Raw genomic sequence first — 26630 nt, 5'->3', positions numbered from 1 at the left:
TTTTTCAAGAACTCTTTTTTAACTTCAAAAGCGATCATCGCTAATTCTAATTGTTGTTAATCCTTCCGCATATTTCATTTCCTTGTCCCTCGTATTTAATTGAGCTTCATCCCTTTTTTCCTGTAATCCTGATCAGTTTTATATTAAAAGGGATGGTGCAAATAATTTTAGTTTTTAATGATGAAAAAATATAGCAATGGAAAAAGAAGAAGAAGAAGATGATGATGATGATGATGATGATGACGATGACGATGATGGAAAAAAAAAGGAAACGAATCCTTCCGATAAATTTTCAAGCTCTACCTTTTCGCTCCTACCTCACTCCCTCCCTTTGCTCCTGCAAAAACTTGCGTAAATGTATGTGTGCGATCGCGCGTTCGCGTAACGACGACCCTCGAACGGAGAATAGAAATAAATAAATAAATAAAATAAATGAATTGCTTATAAATTGGTTTTCTAGAAAGCCAAGCGTAAGATCCTGCGAAATGCTTAGAGAAAAAAATTGTAAGGTAACGTAATTATTATTATTAGAGACAAAAATAATGCTCCTCCGTTCGATCGATCCAAGGATCTTCTAGATGAAGATTAATCTTTGAGATAGATCGATCAAAATTGATCCTCTCTTCGACGAAGGTATCGATAAACGAATCGACGGTGTTATCGTTTAAGAACAAAATACTTTTGTTGATCGAAAAAAAAAGATTTATATATAAATATTATTATGTAGAGTAACATGATTCTTCCTTGAAGGTGTTAAAGCTTGAAAACTAAAGAAAGATGATGATGATGATGATGATGATGATGATGATGATGATGATGATGATAAGACAAAAGCAAACCAGAAGTGGAGTATGTAAATAATTAAATTGAAGTCACTGGCTGTGCTGTGTAATTGTTAATGGGCAATGTGATATATATATTATATATGCATATATATATGTATATATACATATGTATATGTATATAAATCTACGATCGCGGCTATACACATCCATATTCGTTCGAAGCATTGTTTCGCGATGGATCGTTTCGAAAAAAAGGAAATCGTTTTTTACTTGATAATAATAATATCAAGGTTGACATATAAAAATGTAATTAAGAAAATTGATGGATCTTACATAACGAATTGCTTCGATTCGAACAAACGATATCCTGGCATCGTCCAAAGAGACAGTTTTAAATGAAAAATTGAAATGAGAGAAAAGGAAATGGGGAAAAATGAAACCATCTATATTTCGCCTAATTGCCAATAGTAAATACGCAAATATGTGCGTATCGTGTACGTGTACATAAATGACATATATTTATAATAGCAAAAGAGAACAACTTTTATGCGTGAAAGGCCATTTTAAAACCGGAATCTCTGATGTTCACGAATATAATGGAACTAAATCCGAGAAATAATAATAGTAATAATAATAATAATAATAATATAGTAAACAAACGAACAAAAAATAGATGAAAAAAGAAACGAGCACTTAAAGTGCCGTAGAAAAAGGAAAACGATCTTGCGAGTCTAAATCGTATTTAATCGTGATGGAACGAACGGGCATCTAAATATATTTATCTATAAGTATATATTCCAATAATACATTATCCAAGTAATACACAAAAGTATGATCGATGACGATAAAAAAGAAAAGAAGAAAGGAAAAGGAAAAAAAAAACAAAGATAATACACGAATAATAAATGGAACGAAACGAAACATAATAATAATAATAATAAATATAATTAATAATAATAATAATAATATTAATTAATAATAATAGTAATAATAATAATAATAACAAGAAGATATATAAAAGATTAAAATCCAAGTTGCTTTGTACCGATAATAACTCGAGCCTGATCCAGATCGATCATTTTGATCTCGCCGAGAAAGAAAGGAAGATAGACATACAAACACGGACAGTTAGACGCGTACCACCGTTGTGCGATCGATCGATCTCCGAGAGATCATTCTCCGCTATATAACCGCACTGCCATTATCTTGATAACGTTTTTTATAACAAAGTAAAAGCCGTACGAGTCTCGGCGCGAGTTCCAATATAAAAACGAAGAGTGTGAGAGAGAGCGAGCGAGCGAGCGAGCGAGAGAGATATCGTTTCTTCTTTTTTCCATTTTATTTTTGTTGTGACTTTAGAATTTACGATTTAATCCGAAATGATGGAATTCGAGCGAGACGCGCTCGAGTACCAGGACGAGAAATAAAAAGATAGAACGAAAAAAAGGAAAAGGAAGGTGAGAGAAAGGTAGAGAGAGAGAAAAAAAGATCTATATAAATTTTTGCGATAAGACGAAGCTCCAGATAGTATCAGAGGGAGAGAGAGAGAGAGAGAGAGTTCATTTTGAAAAAGAAGTGTAAATATAAAAGTTGCTGGCAACTTTTTTGAAAAGATGCGACGACGTAAAAAAAAGATTTATGCGATTCCTTTTTTTTTCCATTATTATTATTATTATTATTATTACTACTACTATTATTATTATTACCATTATTACATTTGCTTCTTTGCGTAATTAGCGGAATGTAATTAACGATAATGAAATATAGGTGCGCAGGTGCGCGCGCTTTGCATCGCGTCTTCGATACACGCTGGAGCTGTCTTTGGAAAAAAAAAGAAAAAGAAGAAATTAGAGAAATATATAATAAATAATAATTGAACGAAGAAAATCTTCCGTTTTTTCTTCTTTTTTGAATTATTCTTTTCTATCAACGCGCCTCGTCGTCGCGATCGATATAATAATAAACAAAAAGATTAGGAGACGCGAGAGATTTATTGCGTGCGTAACGTTCGATAGAAAAAGAAGAAAAAAAAACAATATGAAGTACGATCGATTCGATTTTCGGCCTTTGAAAAAGGTTTAGAGAGAGATAAAAAATAGGTGAGAAGAAATTGGATGTATCTAGGAATTCGTAGAAGATACGAGTCACCCTCTATAATAGACGCTTATTGGTGAAAGCATTTCTTTTCTTTTGTTATTTCATTAAATCGAAAGAAAGAAAGAAAGAGAGAGGGAGAGAAAGAAATAGAATGCGTGTATTGTGAGAGAAAGTGTACGTATGTTTGTGTGATATCTACGACGATAAACGCTCATCCTTCAACAACTACATATATGCAATATAAAAATGAGTATATATATATATATAAATATATATATATATATATACAGAACAAAGCTGCGAGAACCATTTGTCCTAGTCCTAGTATTCGAACTCATCACCATAATTTATAACCGATTTTAATTTAAATTTAATAAAATGATGTTATAATATCTATCACGTCCAAAGGTTTCTTCGCTATATCATTTCTTTTTTTTATTGTTATTGTTATTATTATTATTAACACGTTCTTCCCTGTAAAGCTGCATTTGACCAACGCGAGCGTCGTTAGCACGCGACGCGTACGTAAAACGGTGCTAACGCTCCATAAAGTTTAATATATTTGCAAAAATTTGTGTATTTTTTTAGTTTTCCGTTTCTCTACCGTGGAAAGATTTATTTGTTCGGTGTTTGTAAATATTTTCAAAATAATTTGAGCGACGTAACAACAGGGGAAATAAATTTATTTCGCAATAAAAATATATGTTGGAAAATTTGAAATAATAAATTTACGAAACGATAATATTTTTATTTTTTAACGTTTTTCATTTATAGTTTCATGTACCGTTGTATTTTGTTGAATCCAAAGGGGCGACGTAAAGATGATTTGTCGGAACGATCATTGGTAAATGTCGTCATCATTTTGGTAGTGGTCCCTTGCAATGTTACTATTATAATATTTTACATTTTCCTTATAGAAAAAATTGCAGCAACGTCCGCTTGTTGGACTTCCATTAGCTGTTCTTAACTCGCGTCGTTTTCTACTTTACGACGAGGATAAATCTTCATTCGGCATGTTATTATTATTTTTGTTATTGCATAACCGTCTAACAAATTTTCTTTTGTATTACAAAATTGAAATTAAAGTTTGTCAAATTATACAACACTCTTCCCTATTGAAATAAACAAAAAAGAAATACCATTATCAAAATGGTGATACACGTGGCAGGGAACGTGTTAGAAACTTACAATTAGACGATTGGCCAAGATATTCCGTCGTTCGATGTTTTTAATTTAATTATATTTTCAAGATCTTAGCCAACGTGGAACGAGAGAGTGGTGGTGAACGGTAAAGAAACTTTAGAGAGTTGGTATATAATATTAAAATAATTTAATCGCATAATTTGTTGGAAACTAACATTCCAAACGATACTAAATAAATGTTCACATCGCAATGAGAATCATCCGCGTAAATATATATATATATATATGTATACATTTATATGTATGATACAGTTCTCTTTGCAAATGATCGTATTTAATTGAAAAACGAAAAAGAAACGAGAAAAAGAAAAACGAAAAAACAGTATTAAAATCAATATAATTTAGTTTAGTTTATAACGAGAGAAAAGCTATCATAATTCTTTAGTTTGCATTCGTACAAGAAAATATTGAATGTTTTATTCCTTTAGAGTAATCTTTTAGAACCCGATAAAGATTTTCTATTAGAATGATAAAATAATGAAAAAATCGATATATCGCTAGATTCAGGACGGGGACGCGAAAGCTCTTTTTTTTCTTTTTCTTTAAATAACACATGTCGCACGTAAGGGATAGAAACGAAATAAATAAATTAATCATTTACCTTTTTTTTCTTTTTTTGTTCTCTTACTTGTCTAAAAAGAATAAAAAATATAATTTTAATTTCCACAACGCTAAATGAAATTCGAATGGTTGATGTATAATAACTTTGAAAACGATGCGACTCGATCGAATGAATTATATAATGAAATAAAGAGGAAATTAATGACAAATGAACAAAATTGCGTGTATCGCGCGTTAAAGATCGTTATCATAATTGTTATTTCGAAAAGAGGTCGTCGTCGCGAGAGATTACAGTGAATTCCGCGGATTCGATTTTCCCTTGGTTCGGTGGTGGTGGTGGTGATGGTGGGTGAGAGAGTTTGCGCGTCTCCGGGCGCACTGCGCGGGAGTTGCGAGGAGGAAAGAGAATAGAGAGAATAGAGAGAGAATGCGTGTAAGAGAGAAAGAGAAAATGGGACGAGCCGCATCGGGTATTCGCGTGGTGGTACGTTTTGCATTTCCGTTATACTATGACGGTAAATCGTACGGATTGGAATAAAGCGTGCCTAAAGAAGGTTGCTCGTCGATCATCCTTGGTCACGCATTTGGAGCGGGAGGAGCATTGGTGGTATCGTCCTCGTTGCTCAATCCAATCGGTTTAACTCGTAGATCGAATTGACGAGCTTTCGCAGCCCAAACTTCTCCGTCGGCTAGCACCCTAAAAAAGAACAAAATCAAACGAAACAAAATAATAGGGAATAGAAGGGAATCGAATGTTTAGTCGTAATACAAAAATATTGGAATAATTACAGGTAATAATTACCGTCTGGTATTGTCGCTAACTAGACTGTCGGGTGCACCGTAAACGGGTGGATTGGCATAAGGATCATAACCGAGAACGGAAAGCATCGGCGCGATGTCTGGCATTTCCCTGACTACGTCATCGGGAATGTTGCCCACCCATTTGGTCAAAGCTTCTAGATTAACCGGCTTTATTATCTGATCCGACGATCTCTCGACCCTGCATTAGATAGAATTATTGGCAACGCTCGTACGATAATTTGGATGGAAAGTCAAACACGTAATTCTTTGGTTTTTCGTTACTAACTTGCTGAGAGGCACGCCGCCAGGTTTGTTAATAAATTCCTCGTGATGCATAACCGATTCGTTCCAAGGCACGTCCAAAAAATGTAAAATCTTTTTCATCCATTGCCTCGGATGTAAAACCAGTTGTTCGTAAGGTACCATCAAACATCTCTCCGATCCAACCTCTCTACATTGTCCATACATTGCGGAAATAGCGTGATTCCATCTGATCAATGATTGACGATAAGACGTCAGATCGAAGCCGGTGATGGTGACCTAGAAATGAGGAGAGAACGTTCGTTCGGGAAATTCATCGAGTAGGCGGAATAGAAAATTCTACGAGATTTCTTTACCTTTCTCGAGATAATGGAGTGAACGGTGGCTCGACCATCTCGTACCATAAAAATAAACTTGGCGTTGGGGAAAAGCTCGAGCATGTAGGAGCCCATTTTCAGGGTTAAGGGGTCTTTGTTGCATAATCTAGCAGCTGGTTCCGCGTGACGAGCTATTATCTCCAAACAAAACGCCGCTATTGCGCTGTCTATCACCTACAAAGTAGTTTTATCTAAGTAGTAAATGAGCTGAAATTGATTAGATTCATCGCGAGAACGATATTTAGTTTGTACTCTTACTCTGTAATTATATTAAATAGATGCTTACATCTTTGGAGATACCAGCTTCGGTGAGCCGTAGATTTTCTCTCTCGGATTTGGACCAGTGCATCTTCATTTGCAGAATCCGCGGTATAACTCTGGTCTCTTGACCGCACCTAATGTTCGAATTAAGGTCTATCGGACGATGTCGTTGGTTGGCGTGCATTAGATATGCGCGATTGGAGGCGAAAATCGATTTACGACCGTCGGACGAGAGAGAAGGGTGGATAAATTAGAATAGGAATACGTTTACCATGCCCACGTTTCACCTGCCACGGCAACTCGCAACATTCTTACCTTGAAACGCGAGGTTTCAAGGAAGCGAGTAAATAGTGCCGACTAACTAATCCTCTCTCTCTCTCGCTCCCTCTCTCTCTCTCCCTCTCTCTCTCCCTGATGAGATTTCGTAGAAAAAGAAAAAAACTTCGTTAAAAATGTATACTCGATTAATCGACTTTCAAAAGTCGTTTGGTATTTTTTCGAAAAAGAAAAGGGAGAAGCCAGAGAGGAGATTTATTTGCCGATTTGTTAGGGGGAAAAACCGATGAGAGAAAATGATTGCTAACGACCGACTGCACTCACCTCACGTCGGGATGCGCATCGAGCATGGCGCGCATCAAGGTCGTGCCTGATCTCGGCACGCCTCCGATGAAAATAAGCGGCATGTATCGATCGTAGGTGTAGGTTTTATGGTCGAATGGTCCAATAACGTATTTCTGAAAGCGAACGGTAGAAACACATTCGTATGCGTAAAAAAAAGAAAAAAAAAAAAAAAACCAACTTGGACTAGTAGTTGCATTTTCTTGCGTTCCCTTTCTTCGTCGATTCGTTCATTCTTACCTCTTTCGCGAGCATCGTGACGGCAGGTCCGTTCTTATCGGTGCCGCAAATGATACCCAGCTGATAGAGAGCGAAAACGAAGAGCAGCGCGATGAAGCAGAGAATGGGCCCTTTTCGGCCGGCACGACTCGACAGCAACGACATGCCGCCCTTTCCTGCCCCCTCCTCCTCCACCTTCTCCTTTGACCTTCTCTATCCAAAAGCGAAGAAGATTCGCTCCAGCTGCCCTCCTGCTGCCCTCCTGCTGCCCTCCTGGAATAGCTCTTACTAGCTCATCGCACCTAAGGGAACAAGAAATTTGTTTTTCTATGAAAGAAAAAATAAAAGAAGAAGAAGAAGAAGAAAAAAAAGAAAATGAATAGCCAATTTGTAAATCATTGAATCCTGTAATACACGAAGAAAAGAATCCATCGCGTCTTCCCTCGCCCAACATCTTCTTGATTGCTATGTATTAAGCTTTTATGATAGGTCAAAAGAATAGAAAAGAAACGAAGATAATACGATGGTGTAAAAAAGGTAAAGGTAAATGAATAGTCGGGCCGATGGTCTATGAAATGCGATCAACAATTGGGACGCGCTAGCGAGGAAAAACAAAGAGGTTCAAAGAGAGAGAAAAAGGTTTATAGGAAAGGAAAGAGGAACGGAAGAAGGAACGGAAGGAGGAACGGAAAAAAAGAACTGCTAGGAAGGATCAAAGGAGGAGGTCAAAGGACGACGAAAGCCTCATCTCGATTCGACTCGAATCGGCTCGGCTCGTATCCGTTTTTCTCAACGATATGACTTTCGGGAAAAGACCTTTCTATTTCGCGCCTGTCTCTCTATAACCTTTGACCTCTTCTCGCGCGAAAGCTACGCCCCCTCCCCTCTTCGCTCTGCCATGTTCCGCTATGTTCTGCTATGTTCCGCTCTGCTTCCCTCCTGGACCCGTTCGTCGTTTCAGCCCCTCCTACCCCGCCGCCCTTTGGCCCTTCTTCCACGACTAGAGACGAGGACAATCGGCGCATATTGCTCTAGCCTTGGGCGAGACGCGTCGTCCTCCTACCCACTCCTTCCCTACCAATTTTTATATTCATTTCTTTCTTTTTCTCTTCTCTTTTCTTTTCTTTTCTTTTCTTTTCTATTCTTTTCTATTCCTCCTTCGCTCCTCTTGCTTATCACACGTAAATCTTAACTCGACGTTCCTCTCCGATTTCGCTGATTTTGAATAAAACATAACTGTTGTGCAATATCACGGCTCCCCTGCTGTTAAATATTTCAGAGGGATGATTATTAAATCGATTCGATTTGGATACGCGTCGATTCCTATTTCCGACCCAATTTACGCCAATATCCCCGCGTCAAGGTTGCGTCACGGTTCTTCTTATCGTACGTATCTCATCTAAATCTTTGATTTTCAATAAAACAATTGGTATGTTATATTCAATCTCGTCCCACTGTTAAATATTTCGGAGGGAAGATTAAATCGATTAGATTTTGACTACGCGTCAATTCCCATTTCCAATCCAATTTACAATAGTAGCCCATCGAGGTTGCATTAAGGGTTCCTTTTCTATTACGTATGATTGTTAAATATTTCAGAAGGATGGTTAAATCAATTAGATTTGATTACACCGTTGATTCCATTACCAATCCAATTTACAACGGCATCTCTCGTCAAGGTTGTGTCAACGCTGCGCATTAGTGTAACCCGTTCGTTTACTTATCTCTTCTATAACATGGGTTTACTACTAACCAAGAATCTCTCACCTAAATCTTTGATTTTGAATAAAACAACTGTCGTGTCCTATATCTGACTCTACCTACCGGTTAAATATTTCCTAAGGATCGTTAAATCAATTAGATTTGACTAGACGTCGATACTATTTCCGATCCAATTTACAAAAGTATCTCGTCAGGCAGGTACAGAGGAACAAAGAGAGAGAGAGAGAGAGAGAGGAGAGAAAGAGGTCCGACAGATCGATATTTACGATAGCACTTACTCCCTTGGCACCCAGACATATTGTTTCCTTTCGTTTCTGATTAAAGTACGAGTGTGTTTCGCTTCCATGAATCGCGCGCCATTCTCGAGCGTTCCCATTTCTGCGCATCGTGTTTATTATTAGAGGAGAGCTTTCACAGACCTTACAAAGAGAAAAAGAAAAAGAGAGAGAGAAAGAGAGAGATTCTCTTCTCGATATCGATGACGACCGATATTCCCGTTCGTTATCTCCTCTCTTTCACCGTACGTTTTACTCTCCTCTCCTCTCTACTCGATTTGCACTCGTATTACACTCGAATTATACGAATCACCAATTTTCATTGTCATTCCGATTACAAAGTGTTAACGCTTCGAAATAGTATCCATTTCTTGGAGATTTAATTAGGAACCTTTTCTTTGGATAAAACTACCTTCATCGTTAAATACAGGAAGGACTAGTCAGAGAGAGAGAGAGAGAGAGTGGGGGAGAAAGCGTGGTGGTTTTGATAAAACTACGCGACGAGCTTGCTTATCGATCTTCCCAGTAAAATTGAATTAAGCTCCCTGAGGAAAAATAAGGACTGGAATAAAAAAAGAAAAAAAGAAAAAAAAAGAATAAGAGGGAAAAGGGTAACAAGAGAGTAGGGGGGAAGAAGAAGGGAGGGAGATAGGTCGATTTGGTGGCTGAGTAAGTCGTTCTTTAGAGTGCAACCAACTAAGAAGAGAGAAGGCAAGACGAGTAGCAAGACGGAATAGAAGCAGAGAACACGACGAGAAATTTTCGAGAGACGAGATTTAACCGATGGATTTTATCGCATTAGCGATGAGACCTCTAATAAGATCGACACCGAAATTCTTATTATAACCGCTTTGTTACTGCTTTCTTACCCCGATCTATATACGTTTATAAAGAATATTATTATTTGCGAATAATAGTCAATTATTTTCTCTTTACTTGTAAAATTATTTTTCTTCTCTTTTTTTTTTTTTTTCTTCGGAAGAGAACAAGGTTACATTTAGTCTTTCGCGAGAAAAATGTGTTTTTAAAGATGTAAATCGTAATACAGAACTAGAATATGCGCGCAACCTACATTAAATTTCACTTTGGATAAGAAAAGCGTGGGAAAGTTAGTCCGTTGTCTCTGGTAGATAATTTTGTGGAGAATTTTTGTTACGAGAATGGTGGTCGCGTGACGAATATCCTACAACGTATGATATCACATGCAAGATATATGCTCTGTAAAGTAGAGACCTGGAGATATCCATTTACGTTGAAACACGCACACGTCGAAATACGTTTGTGTAATACGTATATATGTATATTTGAAATGTGTCCTTATCTATATATGAATCTTCCTTGATATTAAAAACGTTCGTTTATTCGAGATTAGCTCAAATCGGCCTTCAATCGTAGCAAAATGTTTGTTCTAAACAGAAACGAGTGGAGTTTGCGCACGAATATATTAGCACATGCACATCGTTTCATCCAAATAAATACAGCTGAATAAGCATGGATTCGTATTACTGACACTGTTACCGGAAATAATGACAATAGAGATTAGGTGAATAAAATTGCGAACATTTCTTTTTAATATTTATTTTTATTACAATTATTTGTGTGTATTGTACAACAATGAATAAAACTGTGGAAGAAACGCAAGGATTTTTTTGCATCTGCAAATGGTTCTCGTATCACTTTCAACAAAAAAATAAAGAAAAAAGAAACACCGATGTGCTATAGTTCATAAGGATATTACATACCATTTAGGCTTTGTTATTAACGATATAAAAAGAAGTTATTCGTGCCTAACTGAAACTAATTTTAACTCGATTTATGCCAATTTAATGATAAAAACGGGTCATGTTTCGACGGGTGTATCGTTGAAAAAAGGAAATACGAATAAGGATTCGACTTTCTATCGGGGTAAAATTTGTCGATCGATCGAGCACGATCGAGAGGAAGAAAAAGCCTTGAAAAATCACTGACGATTCGATCGAGCTCCGATCGGATGAGTAACTACGAAGTGAAATGGAATTCTAAGAGAAGGTAAAGGCTCGTCGACGTTATCGATTCGATCCGTACATATAATACATACATACATAGATAAATAGATACATGGATACATTTATACATTTATACATAGATACGGGTATATGTAGCGGTGAGCGCGCATAGCTGTATTTACAGTCCATTGGAAACCATTGGACGCTTTCGATTAACATGTACACACGTATATATTCGGTATATACTTGACACTCGACGTGACCATCCTTATCAAATTTACAGCGACACGTGTCCCAAAAGGGTAAAAGGGGAACAAAAGGGATTATCGAATCGTTCGAACGTGATGATCGTTGATAATGTTTTCAAACGAATTAACATACACCTTTAGCACCGGACAACGATATTGATTAGTTCATTCTTTTTCTCTCTGTTCGTTAGAAACATAACGAAAAATAATATTCAAATAAATTAAGAGCTCTCTAACTGTCGATTTGCTACATTACCCATGTAGAATGAAATAATAAACCAAATGCAACGTTGAGCAATTCGACGCGTTCTCTTGGATTAAATATGGCAAACGACGCGGTAGGATAGTAAATGCGTTTTATGTAGATTTTATAAAACGGTAAAAAGGAGGCATGTAAATTAGGTAAGAAAAAACGAGAAAGAAAAATTACGAACGGTAACTCTAACGATCTCGAATTTTTTCAATGTTGATCGACTTATGTTTTCATTGAGAAATATCTAAATTGCGTTTGATGATGTAATCGCTGAGAAATCCTGATAAACAAGTGTACCTCCAAGTTAGTATGATATATGCATAGGTAATTACGAGTGGTTTGATATAAGCCAACGGATAAATAAAATATATTTTATGCTTTAATCGTAGTATAAAAAAAGATAGAAAAACAATCATAAAATCAATTTCTTCCACTGTCGCAATTAACATAGCGTATTATACGTGTGTATATTTATTCGAATTGTAATGTTAACGTCCATACATTTTTCCCAAACATCGGTAAGAACCTTTCGGGCAATTTAATGATTTAAACGTTTAGTTAACCGGTAATTTCATGCCGGTGTTAAAAAAAATGTATACATACACATATATATGTATATACATAAAATATAACTCGGCAGAAACTTTCCGTGCAACCCAATATACACGTATACATTATATAAACTAGGAAATAATACAGGTTGAATGGGGAATCGTTGAAGCATTAGCGGTAGTTAGTATTACGTCACGAATCGAGGTTAAACGCGCACGCGACTTGTGTATACGGGCGGCATGGTCATCGACGCATCAGGTGTCAGTCACCTCTTTCTCGTGTACCTTTCTATGTGTGTGTGCGTGAGTGCGCGCGTTTATATATACGTATGACGTTAATAGAAAAGAGAGGGAAAGACCGTTGTCTCTCACACGTGTGCGCGCACTGTCTTTACGCGTGATACCCAAGAAAGGGTCGAATAGTTCGAGAAGAACATAAGAAGAAGAAGAAGAAGAAGAAGAAGAAGAAGAAGAAAGGAAAGAGTAAGACAAATAGAAAGAAAAGGAATAGAAAATGAAAAAGGATAGACGAAGAAGACTGGTGTCATCACCTAACTTGGAATAAACCAGCAGCACAAGCCGTTCACTTACTCGTTTTTCTACGACGAGAATGCGCCTTCCTATCCGCCTGACCTTTCACTACTTTTTCCCTCTACTTCTTCTTCTTCTTCTTATTTTTCTTCTTCTTCTTCTTCTTCTTCTTCTTCTTCTTCTTCTTTGTAGATCTTCCCTTTCTTCCACCTCCTTCTCCTCCACCTACTCCGCCATCTCCTCCCTCTCGTTATTATCGTTCCTCTTTTTATTTCTACGAGAATCAGATTCACTCACGAATGAATATGCACGCACGCATGCATGCATCTACACGCGCGCGATCATTCATACACACACACACACATGCGCGCGCGCGCGACCCAAAGAATACCACGCAACACACTAAGCACACACGAATATACACTCTCACGCCCAGTAATCAAAAGTATTTCCCTCGTCCCCGTCTAGAGTGGAATAGAACGAACGACTTATTAAGATATGATATTCTATCTTTGATAAACAGATAAATTTACACTTCTTCCTTATGCAACGTCCGTCAACCTAAGCGCGCCGACGACTGCATACTACTGCACAATGCGAGATCTACCACGAGCAAAACTACAGCGCACACGATTTACGCGGATCAGCTGCTATCACGATACTAGCGCCATTAACACACTTGTGCACTTTTTATCAATCAACTACGACACCAACTCCATCTATTATACGATATAACAAGGCGCATTTTTAAAGCTGCATTTTCTAACCTTTTCCACGCTTGGAATATACGATATTTCGTATTATATTGTATATTATATTTGTATCTACATTTTTTATAAACACTTTTAAAAACACTTCATTTTAAGCGTATAACAACGTGGCAACATGATTGTCACAAAAACGTAATAATGTTCAAATTATGATTCTTGTAGTATCGTTCACGAGATGTTATTACTAATGACGTACGACAAGAAAGTGCATTTCTATGACGACGAATTGTCGAGATATTTATTGTCCAATCAAAATTTAGATACGAAATAATGCAGTCGCGTTTGAAAACTTGCTTTATAGATCCTACTTTCAACCTTCCAAACTAGATCAAGCAAGTGGAAACATTAGAATTATTAATAATATATTTATAGAATTAGCAATAATCTGATGCGATAGACTATAAGTTTCAAGTTATCTGGCATTGTTTAAAACAGAGAAAAATGACTACGATGGGCGAACCGCTTACTTTAGCTCGAGGTAAAAATTACTTTGTAACAATTTGACAGCAGTCGTCATGTAAATTAGTATTATATTAATAGTAAACTATAAGAGTGCATATTATTATTGATTATTTCTTTCATGCTACTTTTCAAGATGTTAAGAGATCCATTGAATTGCTTGACAAATTACAAAAAGGTAAAACGTTAAAGTTCTATTTCGAATTCGATATCTGATATACGTATTAACCTTAGATGAAAATTCTAGGCGGTGAGGTTCCGACAACGAAATTAGCTGCGTTACAAAAAGTATTGCAAAGCGATTTTCTCAGTGCCGTAAGAGAAGTATATGAGCACGTATACGAGACCGTAGATATTCAGGTATAATATTTTATATTTATTTAGATTAAAATTAAAGGAAATAAATATTGAAATAAAATAAAAATCATTTGTGCAAAGGGATCCCAAGATGTACGTGCATCGGCTACCGCGAAAGCCACTGTCGCTGCATTTGCAGCTAGCGAAGGTCACGCACATCCACGAGTTGTAGAATTACCGAAAACTGAGGAGGGTCTTGGGTTTAATGTAATGGGAGGAAAGGAACAAAATTCTCCTATTTATATTTCACGAATTATTCCTGGTGGTGTCGCGGATAGACACGGTGGATTGAAACGTGGAGATCAGCTACTTTCCGTCAATGGTGTGGTTAGTAAAACATTGTTTTATTCTTTCGGAAACACTCGTTAGTTTTAACACGTTAAGCTCCAAGCCTCGTTTGTTGAGTTTGTCGTTTAGACTACGACGATCTGTCAGCCGTAGAAAAAAAAAACATAAGAATGTCGATCCATAGGGATCAGCATGGTGTTTAACGTGTTAAATTAATTAAAAATCGTAAGCTCGTCTTACCCGAGATAAATTTTATCAGTGCGTCGAAGGAGAGAATCACGAAAAGGCGGTAGAACTTTTAAAACAAGCTCAAAATTCAGTTAAGCTTGTTGTTCGTTACACTCCACGGGTTTTAGAAGAAATGGAATTGCGTTTCGATAAACAAAGAGCTGCACGTAGGCGTCAACATATTCAATAAAAAAACTGGAAGACTTAAATAGTTTTAATAATATTTCGCAATATCCATGTGTAAGTGTTCAAATATAATTTAATTATTAATTTAAAGATAAATAATAATAATAATAATAATAATAATAAGAACAATTTATTTACATTCATTTATTTCATATTCTTAAATTATAAGAATATAATATATATATATGAAATGTTTATCTCGTGTATATGTATATGATATAAATATAAAGAAAGAACATTAATCTTTTTCGTATTATTTTTTAATAATAAAAATAAAGTGCATTTAAATTTGTATATATTTATTGAAAGCTCTATCGATTTGCGAAAATATGAATTTAATTTGAATTTGGTGCTCAAAATCTGTTATGCCTATTGGTTACGCGTAATGCAAATAGTACAATCTTAACAGCAAGATGGCGCTGCGAAATGCAATTCGATATGCAATCGAATTTCGATGTTAAAAATGTAAAGGAAAATGGCGAGAATGACGTGTACACCAGATTATCTGATTCAATGGGATTCTGCTGAAAATTGTTTGGCACCATTAACAGATGTACAAAAAGATTGTTTGCAAAAATTGGAACAAGAATTGTCTTCTCTGGACATTACAACTAACGAAAATGCGAGTGAAATTGGTGAATCTTTGGATCAAGACAAATGTGATAAAATAACACAAATAGAACGTTGTCAAGATGTTTTAGAATATTATACTAAATTAGAGAGGGAATATATATCATCTGAAAATTTAAAATATATGTTATACTTGGATGATCTTAAAACTCGTCGCCAAGAATGCAGGGAACTTTGCGAATTGATTACGGATACCTTGGAAGATTTTTCTATTTTGTTTAAACAATACGCTGAAGTATCGGATAAAACATCATCCTTACATAATGCAAGCGAAGAACTGATCTCCGATCAAAAGAGATTAAATTCTATGGTAGAGAGTATAGCAGAGTACGTAAAATACTTTAAAGAAGTAGACGTGATAATGGAAAAATTAGAGGCTTCTACATTATCCATAAACAGCGATATGTTTTTTAATATAGTAGAGAAGGTAGATGCTAATATGGATGCTTTACAGACAAACAATACTTTCAAAGAAAGTACCACTTATTTAGTCAAATATAGACATTGCCAATCCAAGATTATAACTTTGATACAGAATTATATTTTCAATTTATTTTCAAGAACCACAGAAAGCATTTTAAATTTCAACGAAACAGAAGGCGTACAAGAAAACATGGATGCTGCTTTGGCATTATTTTATGGGAGATTTCAAACTATTGTTTCCAAAGTAAAACCTATTATAGATCAAGTGGAAACTAAATCTACTAAGCGACAAGAATATAATAATTTATTAGTAGAATGTCATCAATATTACTGGAGTCAAAGAGGTTTGGTATTGGGTCCTAGTATTCAGAAATCTTTATCTGCTATAAAAGAAAGATATAATGGAGATCATTGCAGTTTAGTCAGACATTCGTGTGCCTTGCTTTTACACGCATCCGTCGACGAATATAGATTGTTTTATGAATTCTTTTCTAAGCCATCCATAGGCCTAACAACGTTTCTAGAAAGTCTGTGTACCTCTTTATACGACACCGTAAGACCATTTATCATTCACATTAATCATTTAGAAACTCTAGCAGAAATTTGTTGTATTTTAAGGATAGAAATGTTAGACGAACACGTGCAAAATAACTTTGAGCCTTTAGAAGGCTTTGGGAATATTTGCTTGCAACTTTTACATGATGTACAAGAGAGACTCGTTTTTCGCGCGCAATTGTATTTACAATCCGACGTATTAAATTATAGTCCATCGCCAGGAGATTTGGCGTATCCAGAAAAGTTAAAAATGATGGAAGACATAGCGGAATCCATAAGAGAAGAAACGCGTCAATCAAGAATGAAAAGAATATCTGTATCATCTAATGACAGTAATATTCTTGAGCCAGTGTCAAGAAATCATATTATAATGGATTCGATTTATCAAAAATCGCATATGGGTAGTTCGCCGGCAGATTTACATGGAATGTGGTATCCTACGGTTCGTAGAACTTTGGTTTGTTTGTCAAGACTTTATCGATGCGTGGATAGATCAGTCTTTCAATCGTTAAGTCAAGAAGCTATATCCCTTTGCGTCCAAAGTATAGAGAAAGCGAGAAACGAAATAGAAATTCGAGCTTCTACATTGGACGCTGAATTATTTCAAATTAAACATTTATTGATATTACGTGAACAAATTGCCCCATTTCAAGTAGACTTCACCATCAAGGAATATAGTTTGGATTTTTCAAGAGTGAAGATGGCAGCTTTTGGATTGCTGGAAAAAAGTTCAAAACTTTTTACTTTGTCGAACAATGCCTTGTTGGAATTTCTATTAGAAGGTGCACCCAAAATGAAAGAGCAATTGATCGACTCTCGTAAAGAGGTTGATAATAATTTAAAACATGCTTGCCAAAGATTTATTCAACATGCCACATTTATATTGATCAATCCAGTTATGCAGTTGTTAGAAAAAGAAAAAGTACATTCTAATACTTCCAATGCGGATACTAAACAACAAATCTTTGGAAATGCGCAGGAAGTAAATACAGTAGTTGCTGACGTCTTACGAACGATTAAATTTAAGCTTCCAAACATTCAACAATCTATGCAATTATATTTAGCTAACAAAGAGACAGAATTTATTTTATTACGTCCAATAAAGAATAGCATTAGTGCTGCGTTTGCACAATTGTATCAATTGTTAAGCAAGTACTATAGTTCGGAAGAACTCTTATTGATTGCTTGTCCATTGCCGGAACAAATTTCTGTTATATTGAGTTCGTCCAGTCTTGTTCAAAATAAATCTATACAGTCGGAAAATAAACTCTCGCAAGATCAGGAAGAACTTTAGTAAGAGATTTACAAACGAAATTATTATATGAGGAATTGTAAATACATCAAAATATCTATGCAAAATTCTTTCCAATGATCTAATCTAATGCGCATGTAAATAAATTTTTCATTGCACCTTTGACCGAAAAAGGTCTAGTATTTAAAGTGCAATATGAAATAAAACAAATGTATATCAAAGGTTTTATATGTAAATAGATTTATGTAGACTAAACTCTAGTACAATTTTTCTACTAATTATATTGTACGAAACAACATAAAGTACTATAAAACAAAATATAAATTTATATAAATTAATATATCACGTTTACTTTCTTCTAATTATCGTAAATTTATTAATTTCGTATATTTTGTTATAGATAATGATTAGAATTACTGAATATTTAAGAATATATATATATATAAATAACTTATTGTTAAATACAAACACGATATGTATAATATTTAGAATATTGGTTTCCTCGGATGACGTCAGGTGGCGCTGTCTACAAAATAATTACCTCTCTTATTTCTTTCTCAATCTTCAAGACAACAATTCGCATAAACATACTTGCATATATTAATTAATTGATAACACGTAATTCTCTTTATAAATAGATCGTCCAGTGTTTAAAAAACGTTTCCACTTAAACTTTAGCCTTGCATACAAAAATAAGTGATTAGTATCTATTAATTAGTAAGTGACGAGCAATATTAGAAATTAATAATTTTAGACATTGTTTGGCGGTAAATTTGAAATTCTTGTTCAAATAATAGATTTCGTCGTTAACACATGATAATATTATCGAAGTAAATTACCGCAATAAATCATATATGTATATATATATATATACATATATATCCGGAAGGTTCATTTAAAAACTAGGAAATAAATTCGTTTCGTTTTGTAGACAAATATTCATCTAGTAAGAAAGGTCGGCACTGCGCAAACGCCTAAAATTACGCGCTGGAAGAGTCAACGTGCATACAGTTCTTCTTTCCTTGTTGATAAACACTAAGAACAATAAATCGATAGTGGTGTTTAACGATCGACTGCATTATTCATCGTCGATCCTAAGTAGTCAAGAGAATATTTATAATTGTGGCGTCAATTAAAAAAACGACAAAACGACGGCGTGTCAAGGAAAAGGCGACGTCGAGCGTGACGTTGAGGTTATGGATAATTTCGTGAAAATCGAAAAAATAGGGGAAGGGACGTATGGGGTGGTATATAAAGCGAAGGATAAGCTAACCGGCAAATTGGTGGCGCTCAAGAAGATTCGCTTGGAGACGTATGTTTTTTATTATTATTTTTATTTTCTAACGCACACTTAAGTTTTTCCCCTGATTGTTTTTATTTAATGCAGGGATGATTTATATATGAAAATAATGGAATGCTCGTAACTCTTAATAATTTATTTTTACCCCGTCCATCAGGAAAAACGTAGTTTCGCCGGGTGTTGAAAGCTTCGTTTGAGATCGTTCAACAAAATATAAAATATAATAATAATTTGATTATTTCTCATTAGATCTTAACAACAAGGTTTCTCAATTAATCCATCAGCTAATAATACACTGTTCTATTTAATGCTCATATATGAAAATTATTCGTGCTAACACAAACAAAGCGATGCTTTTTAATTGATTCTTTTCTATGAGAAATAAATATATACATATAAAAATTTTGGAATCGACTGGTTTATGTAAAAGAATAAAATCTTTCTATTAATAGAAATATTCCATAATCGATTCCTAATCCCCGTTGAAATTAAATATTACTTGCCGTGTAATTTGTTTGTCGTAATCTTTATTAATATTATTTTTACGTTGAATCAAGGAACGCTGTGTTATGTAAAGTCAATCTATATATATATTATCTAAAGAAGCTAACACAAGCTAAAGCAGCACTTATATGATTTCTTAAGCAGTTCGCTTCAATGGTATACGAGCTATCCAGTCTTCAATAAATTTCTTATGTTTGCCTCGCAAGACCATCATTATCATGCATCTTAAAAAGTTATCTTTCAGACTCTCGACCGACTTCATATTGACAAGTCTTTTGCTTATCCGCATTGCTAACATACATGCTAACTTGCACATTGGGGTCAGCTGAATCTGGAGGGGCCACGTTACACTATATTGTCGTAGCACCACATTATTCAGCTTGTTCCATTGTGTTATGCTCGCCTGATTTTAATTTTTTGTCTTCTTATTAATACGTTATAACCGCCACTGCTAGAAAATAGGTTACTATATTATAGGTCAATATATCGGATATTCTCCAACTGTGAATGTGTATTACTTATAGAAATCTATACAAATAAAATTAATCGTGCAATTTTCTTTTCCTTTTTTCTTCTTTTTTTCTATTCATTTAATCATGCGATATGAATTTCAATTAGGGAAAGCGAAGGGGTGCCATCAACTGCTATAAGAGAAATTTCGCTCTTGAGGGAACTTGCGCATCCAAACATTGTGCAGTTGTTTGATATTGTCGACGGTGATAAACATTTATATCTTGTGTTTGAGTTTCTCCAACAGGATCTTAAGAAATTATTAGATTCCGTTAAAAGCGGTTTGGATCAAGCGCTTGTTAAGGTAGGGGATTTATTTAATTGTAATATTAATATTCAATAACACTTGGTATGTTTTAAAAAAAGAATGTAATATATAATACACATGACATGCGTGTCAGTATATATATGCATCTACAAGAAGGTTTTAAAAAACATTGCGAAAAGAATATGTAGAGTATATGTAACATAAAAGAAATATTTATTTTCAGAGTTACCTCTATCAGTTACTAAAGGGGATTTCCTTTTGTCATTTAAATCGTATATTGCACAGAGACTTAAAACCTCAAAATCTGTTAATTGATCGCGAAGGATATATTAAATTAGCCGACTTTGGTTTAGCTAGAACTTTTTTGATTCCTGTGAGAACTTACACGCATGAAGTAGTGACACTCTGGTACCGTGCACCGGAGATACTCTTAGGAACTAAATTATATTCGAGCGCTGTGGATATATGGAGCCTTGGCTGTATTTTTGCAGAAATGGTTTGTAAGCTCATGGGATTAATAATAAACAGTAGAGTACAGGAATTTAATTCTTTGCGTGTTTTAATTGTTATCTTCTTTCGTTTTGATTCTTTTCTTTTCTTCTTCCATTTGTTTTCATTTTGTTTCTTACAGGCTACAAGAAGAGCGCTCTTCCCAGGTGATTCCGAGATAGATCAATTGTTTAAAATATTTCATTTGCTTGGAACACCAGATGAAAGTATCTGGCCAGGTGTAACACAGCTTCGTGATTACAAATCAATGTTTCCAAGATGGGAGCCGACTGATTTGGATGAAGCTGTACCTACTTTAGATGCAGAAGCCAAAGATTTACTCATGGTTTGTATTGAACGAGACGTCGAACTTCGACAACTGTTGTATCATTTATTATAATATGTTTTTATATTGACCACAGAAACTCTTGATATATGATCCTAACGAAAGGATAACAGCTAGGAAAGGTTTGAATCATTCGTATTTTTCTGATGTTAAATTAGTACCACCGCCTTTGCCAAAGAAAAAGTGACATAGATTTACGATACTACAACCAACGGGATATCATATTTTCATTTTAGGATGTATCATAACGTTTAAAATAAGATTTAAGTTACAATATCCTAGAGATATTTTATTAAGGAGACGGTGTAATTTTGATATACGACAAAGTGTTCATTTAAATATATATTTGATACGATTTAAATTAAATAAACGATTTATATTCTGCTATGTCATATATATTAATACGATTTTATTCGTCCTCCGTAAGATAATAAATGTAAGCCAACAGAGTACAAATTAAGCATAAGAAAAAAGAAACAAATCAGTAAAATCTACGTAATAATCGATTTATTATTTTACCGCACGTGCTTTGAAAGCGGGTTAATCCGCATTCATCGTTCGATGAAATATAAATAAAAATCAGAACTCATTGAGCAACGCGAGTAGATTGCATCGAGGATTCGATCAATTTGGGTAAAATGAGTTTAGGGGATGTCTCCGAGACCGTGTTAATTTCTTGATGAACTGGTGAAGTTGCCAATTTAGGAAGACGCAACTCATTCGGCGACATCTTTCTCGGAGACGTTTTATTGGTATTTTTTAATCGTAAATTATTCGGAGGACGAGGAGGAGTACTCGGTGGTTTCAAAGATTTACCCGAGTCTTCCTTGATCGGACTTTTTTTCTCAGTGATATTTTTCTCGCTCCTAATATCTTCATCCTTTTCTAAATTTTGCGTTGCAGGACTATCTGCGTCTTTCGGTAGAATATTATTTTTATTAGACGTTGGTGACTTGGCCAGGCTGCTGCGAACAGCTTGTGCAGTAACTACCCGAGACGGTGATTTCACATTACGTCCTCGTGTTGGGGTCGATGGTGGTGGCTGTGGTAGGTCGCTATTCCTCGTTTCCGTTTCTTTTTTTTCCTCATCCGTTATCTGCTCCTCAGTACTTTGAACCTGAATATACAGGATGCTTGTTTAAAAATCAACTTCTTACTTAAGCGTCTGATCTTTATTGGCAATGGTTCATTTATACTAGGATCATATGTATGCATGTATTCAAATCAATGAGTTATTATTGTATTACGAGATATACGAGATTAGCGAATGTGCAAACTGACCTTGATATTACAGTGGCGGTGAGTGCTCTGACGGTAGTTCGCAGCAGCCGGCGTGTGTTATATACGTGAGGGTGAGGATACACGCTGTGCTGATATATTTATAGATTATTCTTGCAATTTAACTAAATTCTTACTACGGCATGGTCGTTTAGAACCTATTAGGAATATAGTTTGAGGAAAAAGTTAAGGAAAATTTAGGGTATACGCGTTATGAAATATTTTTACATCTATTCTCAGCTGTAGCGATTGTTAGGATCGTTAGGATTTGTTAGGATCGTTATTTTTTCCCCCATTAACATGCACGAGTTCTACCCTTGTGCAATTTTAAATTTAATATTTCTTTTTTTTTACAAGACTCTTGGTTTTCTATTATTTATGATCGGGATTGAATTTGGGTTGATAAATGAGAGAGACTAGTAATGTAAATTTAAAAACAAAAATATTATTGCGATATTCCAGCATGAACCTCCTGAAAAAGATATACCGGACACAGTCATTGCACAATTGCGCTCGTACGAAGTGGTAACTTGTGACAATTACGAGAACCTAAGATTAGTTTTTTCTTTCTGTTATTTTTCTTTTTTTTTTTTCTTTACATTATTCCGTTTGTTTTTTTGTTCTTCTTTTCTTTTCTTTCCTTGTTATTGCGAAATATTCGGATGTTAAAATCGAACCGAGGTACACAGTAGTCAAGTATGGAAGCAATATAGTTATTAATGTGTTTGTAATAGTACATACATGTATTTTCTAGCGACGTGTAAATTGCATGAAACGTCATAAAGTGAAGACGACAAACAAGAGGCTTTTCGATTACCTCCCCCTTTTTTCTTTCTTTTTTTTTTTTTTCTACTCCTTTCCGTTCCGTACCGTTTTTCAATAATAGCATACTCTCCGACTCTTGATTTTTTCTTACCTATCGAGATAATTATTATTCTCTAGCGATAGATTAATTATTATATTGAATAAGTGCAACGAATAGCAATATAGTTTACGTATCTACAGTAACGATTACAAATATCTCGTACTCTCTAGATCATCATTTAGATACAATCCGAAACGAGTTCGATGTACCAAACGATTTCACAAAAATGAATCCTTCGTTTACAATATTATTATATCTCGTACACGCACCACGCTTCTTTCTTTTCTTTTTCGTATTCGAAATTGCGTATTTTCTTCATATTTTACCTTTCAATACTCACTATCAGACACTTTATTCTCTTTCTCTCTCGTGTGTTTCTTTTTCTATAATAAACCGATTAAAGCGGTCCGATACGTGCGAATACTTGTATTATCATAGTCTTGTTTTCTCAGTGATTCGACCAATCCCGGAATAAAATCGACGATCGAAGTTTAACGTGAACTACAGATAACAATAATTAATAATTAATAGTAATATCTCTCATTAAATCGCTCATTCTAATACCTAATGATTTCTCTTCTATCATTAAATTTCTTATTTTAATTTTTGTTAGCGAGCGATCAATTGAACTTAGGTGTACATCAATGGTCGAACGAAACGTTACCTCTTACGTTCACGATTATAGTAAAAAAAAAAGAAAACTTGTCACACTATGTCGAACCATAAAAAATTAGAAAAAAGAAAAAAAAATTATCTATACGTATATGTGTGTATATGTGTATGTGTGTATATATATATATTTTTTATTTTTTTTTTCTAAATAAGAATCACACGAGGTCAATCAACCGCGCAATTGCAATTCTTGATTTCGGTTTGCGTGGGAAAACCTGGCTTTCAGTTTGATCGATCCGATGAAAAATACGAACGACAAGACGACGATCCTCGTTAAATATAATATTTTAACATTTCCGTATACAATTTTTGATGCTTCGCAGGTCGAGCGTAAATTTCGTATATTTTTTTTTTTCTTTCATTTTTCATTCACTTTTCTTTACAAAAAAGCCGTCGAAGTTAGCTTAAAAAAGAAAATGAACTGAAATCGTATTTTGTCTTTGGAATGATGGTGGCCGCTTGTTAGCAGCGAGAATAAGACAAAGATGCAAATAACTCTCTCACGATGAAACTCGGTACGAGAAATGGCAATACGACACGGACGAGGATGGAAAAAACAAATGAATGACGAGAAAGATGTTAATTAAGCACGTTATGTCACTAGCATGGCATACGTACGGAATGCGGACGTTGCTGCATCATTTCTGTCTCTCTTTCTTTCTCTCTTTCCGTTTCTGTCTGACCTCTATTCTCGATTTGCAAGTGCGTGAATGATTATAGAATACTGACAGTGCAGAATTCATCGCGAACGTAAACGTTTTGCGGAACGCGTTGAAGGAATACTTCTCGATATCGAACACGAAATCATTGATTTATTTCCGATAATCGATAGAACGTTGTTTAAAAATGAACGATTTTGAAATAACAAACAGGTTCACCTTAATCGATGTTAAATTAATGATTTTAACGATCGATATAGTATTATTTGTTGGATGTTAAAGTGAACATTTGCGTGTTGCAATGCGATGAACATATAATGTGGATATAAAATTGAGGCAAAAGAGAAAGAGAAAGAGAGAAAAGTTAGACAGAATGGTAGAGTAATCAATCAACAATCATTGCCGTGAATTAATAGAGTCACCGTAAAACTCGTTTTCGACGAAAATCGGAATATTTCGATCGAAATGAGTTTAATCGTTAGTCGTTTATCACAAAATCGGCAGTGTTGAGACCGTACGGAAGAGAGAAGAAGAAAAAACAAGAAAAAAAGGTCTTCGCGAGAGCATCGTACGAATGATTCCGCTGTGATCATTAGGAATGGTAGCTTAACAAGGTAAACGCTTGCTTCGGTATCGGCTCGGTAAGGACTCTAAGAGTCCTTTTTTCTTTTTTTTCTTGGGATTCTCGTAGAAGTAGCAGGAGGGGAGGAGGGGAGGGTTGAGGACGAGGAAGGGGAAAAGGTAAAGGTAAACGTGAGTTTAATATACGTAAAGTGACGAAGTTTTTCTAAGACCAGAATTTATCGATCGAGTTTTGTTTTTTCACGAGAGAGAGAGAGAGAGCTAGCATTCCTGGTTGAGGTTCTCGTCCGAAGCTGGCAGGCCGTTCTTGCCGTCGGTGATCGCGCCGGAGGGTATTGGGCTCTGCGGGCACAAGACACGTTTCACAATTAGAGGAAGAAACCGAAAACCCTCCCACCGACAAAAAACTATTCTTCAAAACCATCGAGCAAGTTGTTTTCATTCCATTTCCATCCTTAGCAAATTTCGACAAAGTTTATCGTTAGGTAATCGTAGATCTATTTTACGTCGATACGACATTTGTGTTTTCGCGTTAGTAGTTGGGTTATCGATATTTCAAAAATAAAAGTGTGCCGAAATAATACTTTAAAAAGACAACATGCAGCGCGCGAGTGATGTCAAGCGAATAGTTTAGCAAGTGCGAATTTTCATTAAAGAAACAAAGTCTGGATCTTATATAAATTGATTTTATATAAATTACGAATATAAAATACGAAGGATTACGCATAAAGCATACCTGTGAACCACTACCGCAAAGACTTTCAACATTCGAGCCTGTCTGTCGGAGATAATCCTTGTCGTTGAAGATCTTCTTGTCACCGCCACCTGGCTTATGTTTCACATTGTCCATAGATCCTATCTTGCTTTCGGCCTTGATATCAACCTTTTGCGTTTGTATCTGCAAATATAATTCTCTTGTTGTTAAATGAATCATTCAAAATTAACGTTTCATTTCTATCGTGATCGAAAAATGAACAAGTTCGAGCAGCATAGAAGATGGATGCGTTTAGAGTCGAGGTTTTATTTGACTTATTTACGAATAAGCTCTACTCTATCTACGGTATTAACAAAATGAAAATTTTCCTATTCTATGACCGTTAAAATAATATAAAACAAATATCGATAGTTAGGCTACTGTCGCAATACGGCGTAACATGTAATAAATTGTATAATAATAAAAAAATATAATTTTTGAATATTCTCTTCGATACATGCTTCGTCATGCTAGAGTTTCCTCCGATCAAACAATATTTTTACTTAC

General features: G+C 35.2%; 5 protein-coding genes across 7 annotated transcripts in view; 3 read left to right on the top strand and 2 right to left on the bottom strand.

Annotated features, from left to right (window-relative positions):
* Positions 1 to 4197: 4197 nt before the first annotated feature.
* Positions 4198 to 7370, bottom strand: LOC122513987 (protein-tyrosine sulfotransferase). Of its 2 annotated transcripts, none has more exons than XM_043630559.1 (7): positions 7205 to 7370; positions 6947 to 7080; positions 6372 to 6480; positions 6065 to 6259; positions 5734 to 5987; positions 5449 to 5646; positions 4198 to 5343 (listed from the first exon to the last, which is right to left on the bottom strand). In XM_043630559.1, exons 1-7 carry the CDS (start codon positions 7346 to 7348, stop codon positions 5223 to 5225), a joined length of 1155 nt encoding a protein of 384 aa, XP_043486494.1. In that variant the 5' UTR covers positions 7349 to 7370; the 3' UTR covers positions 4198 to 5222. The 2 variants fall into 2 exon arrangements, with proteins under 2 accessions (XP_043486494.1, XP_043486495.1); XM_043630560.1 differs by having other exon boundaries at positions 5192 to 5343; positions 5436 to 5646.
* A 6436-nt stretch (positions 7371 to 13806) lies between these two features.
* LOC122513988 (protein lin-7 homolog C) lies at positions 13807 to 15105 on the top strand. Its single transcript, XM_043630561.1, has 5 exons — positions 13807 to 13996; positions 14114 to 14155; positions 14225 to 14337; positions 14416 to 14661; positions 14882 to 15105. The coding sequence occupies exons 1-5, from the start codon at positions 13960 to 13962 to the stop codon at positions 15038 to 15040; spliced, it is 597 nt and encodes a 198-aa protein (XP_043486496.1). The 5' UTR covers positions 13807 to 13959; the 3' UTR covers positions 15041 to 15105.
* Positions 15106 to 15343: 238 nt separating this feature from the next.
* On the top strand, positions 15344 to 18231 carry LOC122513986 (conserved oligomeric Golgi complex subunit 3). Its single transcript, XM_043630558.1, has one exon. It carries the CDS (start codon positions 15512 to 15514, stop codon positions 17936 to 17938), a length of 2427 nt encoding a protein of 808 aa, XP_043486493.1. The 5' UTR covers positions 15344 to 15511; the 3' UTR covers positions 17939 to 18231.
* Positions 18232 to 18326: 95 nt separating this feature from the next.
* LOC122513981 (cyclin-dependent kinase 2-like) lies at positions 18327 to 21679 on the top strand. Of its 2 annotated transcripts, XM_043630551.1 has the most exons (6): positions 18327 to 18613; positions 18828 to 19208; positions 20319 to 20514; positions 20702 to 20974; positions 21110 to 21313; positions 21390 to 21679. In XM_043630551.1, the coding sequence occupies exons 2-6, from the start codon at positions 19093 to 19095 to the stop codon at positions 21498 to 21500; spliced, it is 900 nt and encodes a 299-aa protein (XP_043486486.1). In that variant the 5' UTR covers positions 18327 to 18613; positions 18828 to 19092; the 3' UTR covers positions 21501 to 21679. The 2 variants fall into 2 exon arrangements, with proteins under 2 accessions (XP_043486486.1, XP_043486485.1); XM_043630550.1 differs by having other exon boundaries at positions 18327 to 19208.
* The window catches only part of LOC122513949 (microtubule-associated protein futsch), a gene marked incomplete at its 5' end in the record, with an annotated part of 30863 nt that continues 25808 nt past the window's right edge, over positions 21576 to 26630 (bottom strand). Inside the window, 2 exons of the mRNA XM_043630487.1 lie at positions 21576 to 22430; positions 26106 to 26267. Of these exons, the coding sequence (XP_043486422.1) occupies positions 21900 to 22430; positions 26106 to 26267 (693 nt within the window). The remainder of the gene's footprint in view (positions 22431 to 26105; positions 26268 to 26630) is intronic.

This window comes from Polistes fuscatus, unplaced genomic scaffold (genome assembly GCF_010416935.1).
Source record: "Polistes fuscatus isolate 324 unplaced genomic scaffold, CU_Pfus_HIC Scaffold13, whole genome shotgun sequence".
Taxonomy (NCBI): Eukaryota; Metazoa; Arthropoda; class Insecta; order Hymenoptera; family Vespidae; genus Polistes; species Polistes fuscatus.
The sequence above is the reverse complement of the archived record's forward strand: the minus strand, read 5'-3'. Positions and strand labels throughout refer to the sequence as shown.

Bases quoted from the DNA above. Each gene is read 5' to 3' on its own strand.
- LOC122513987 (XM_043630559.1), bottom strand. From the start codon at position 7,348: ATGTCGTTGCTGTCGAGTCGTGCCGGCCGAAAAGGGCCCATTCTCTGC. The intron at 6,260-6,371 runs GTAAGCATCTAT...ACTACTTTGTAG, and splicing joins AAGCTGGTATCTCCAAAGAT to GTGATAGACAGCGCAATAGC. The intron at 5,647-5,733 runs GTTAGTAACGAA...TATCTAATGCAG, and splicing joins GGCGGCGTGCCTCTCAGCAA to GGTCGAGAGATCGTCGGATC.
- LOC122513988 (XM_043630561.1), top strand. From the start codon at position 13,960: ATGACTACGATGGGCGAACCGCTTACTTTAGCTCGAG. The intron at 13,997-14,113 runs GTAAAAATTACT...CTACTTTTCAAG, and splicing joins ACCGCTTACTTTAGCTCGAG to ATGTTAAGAGATCCATTGAA. The intron at 14,156-14,224 runs GTAAAACGTTAA...TGAAAATTCTAG, and splicing joins GCTTGACAAATTACAAAAAG to GCGGTGAGGTTCCGACAACG.
- LOC122513986 (XM_043630558.1), top strand. From the start codon at position 15,512: ATGGCGAGAATGACGTGTACACCAGATTATCTGATTCAATGGGATTCT.
- LOC122513981 (XM_043630551.1), top strand. From the start codon at position 19,093: ATGGATAATTTCGTGAAAATCGAAAAAATAGGGGAAGGGACGTATGGG. The intron at 20,515-20,701 runs GTAGGGGATTTA...ATTTATTTTCAG, and splicing joins TGGATCAAGCGCTTGTTAAG to AGTTACCTCTATCAGTTACT. The intron at 20,975-21,109 runs GTTTGTAAGCTC...TGTTTCTTACAG, and splicing joins GCTGTATTTTTGCAGAAATG to GCTACAAGAAGAGCGCTCTT.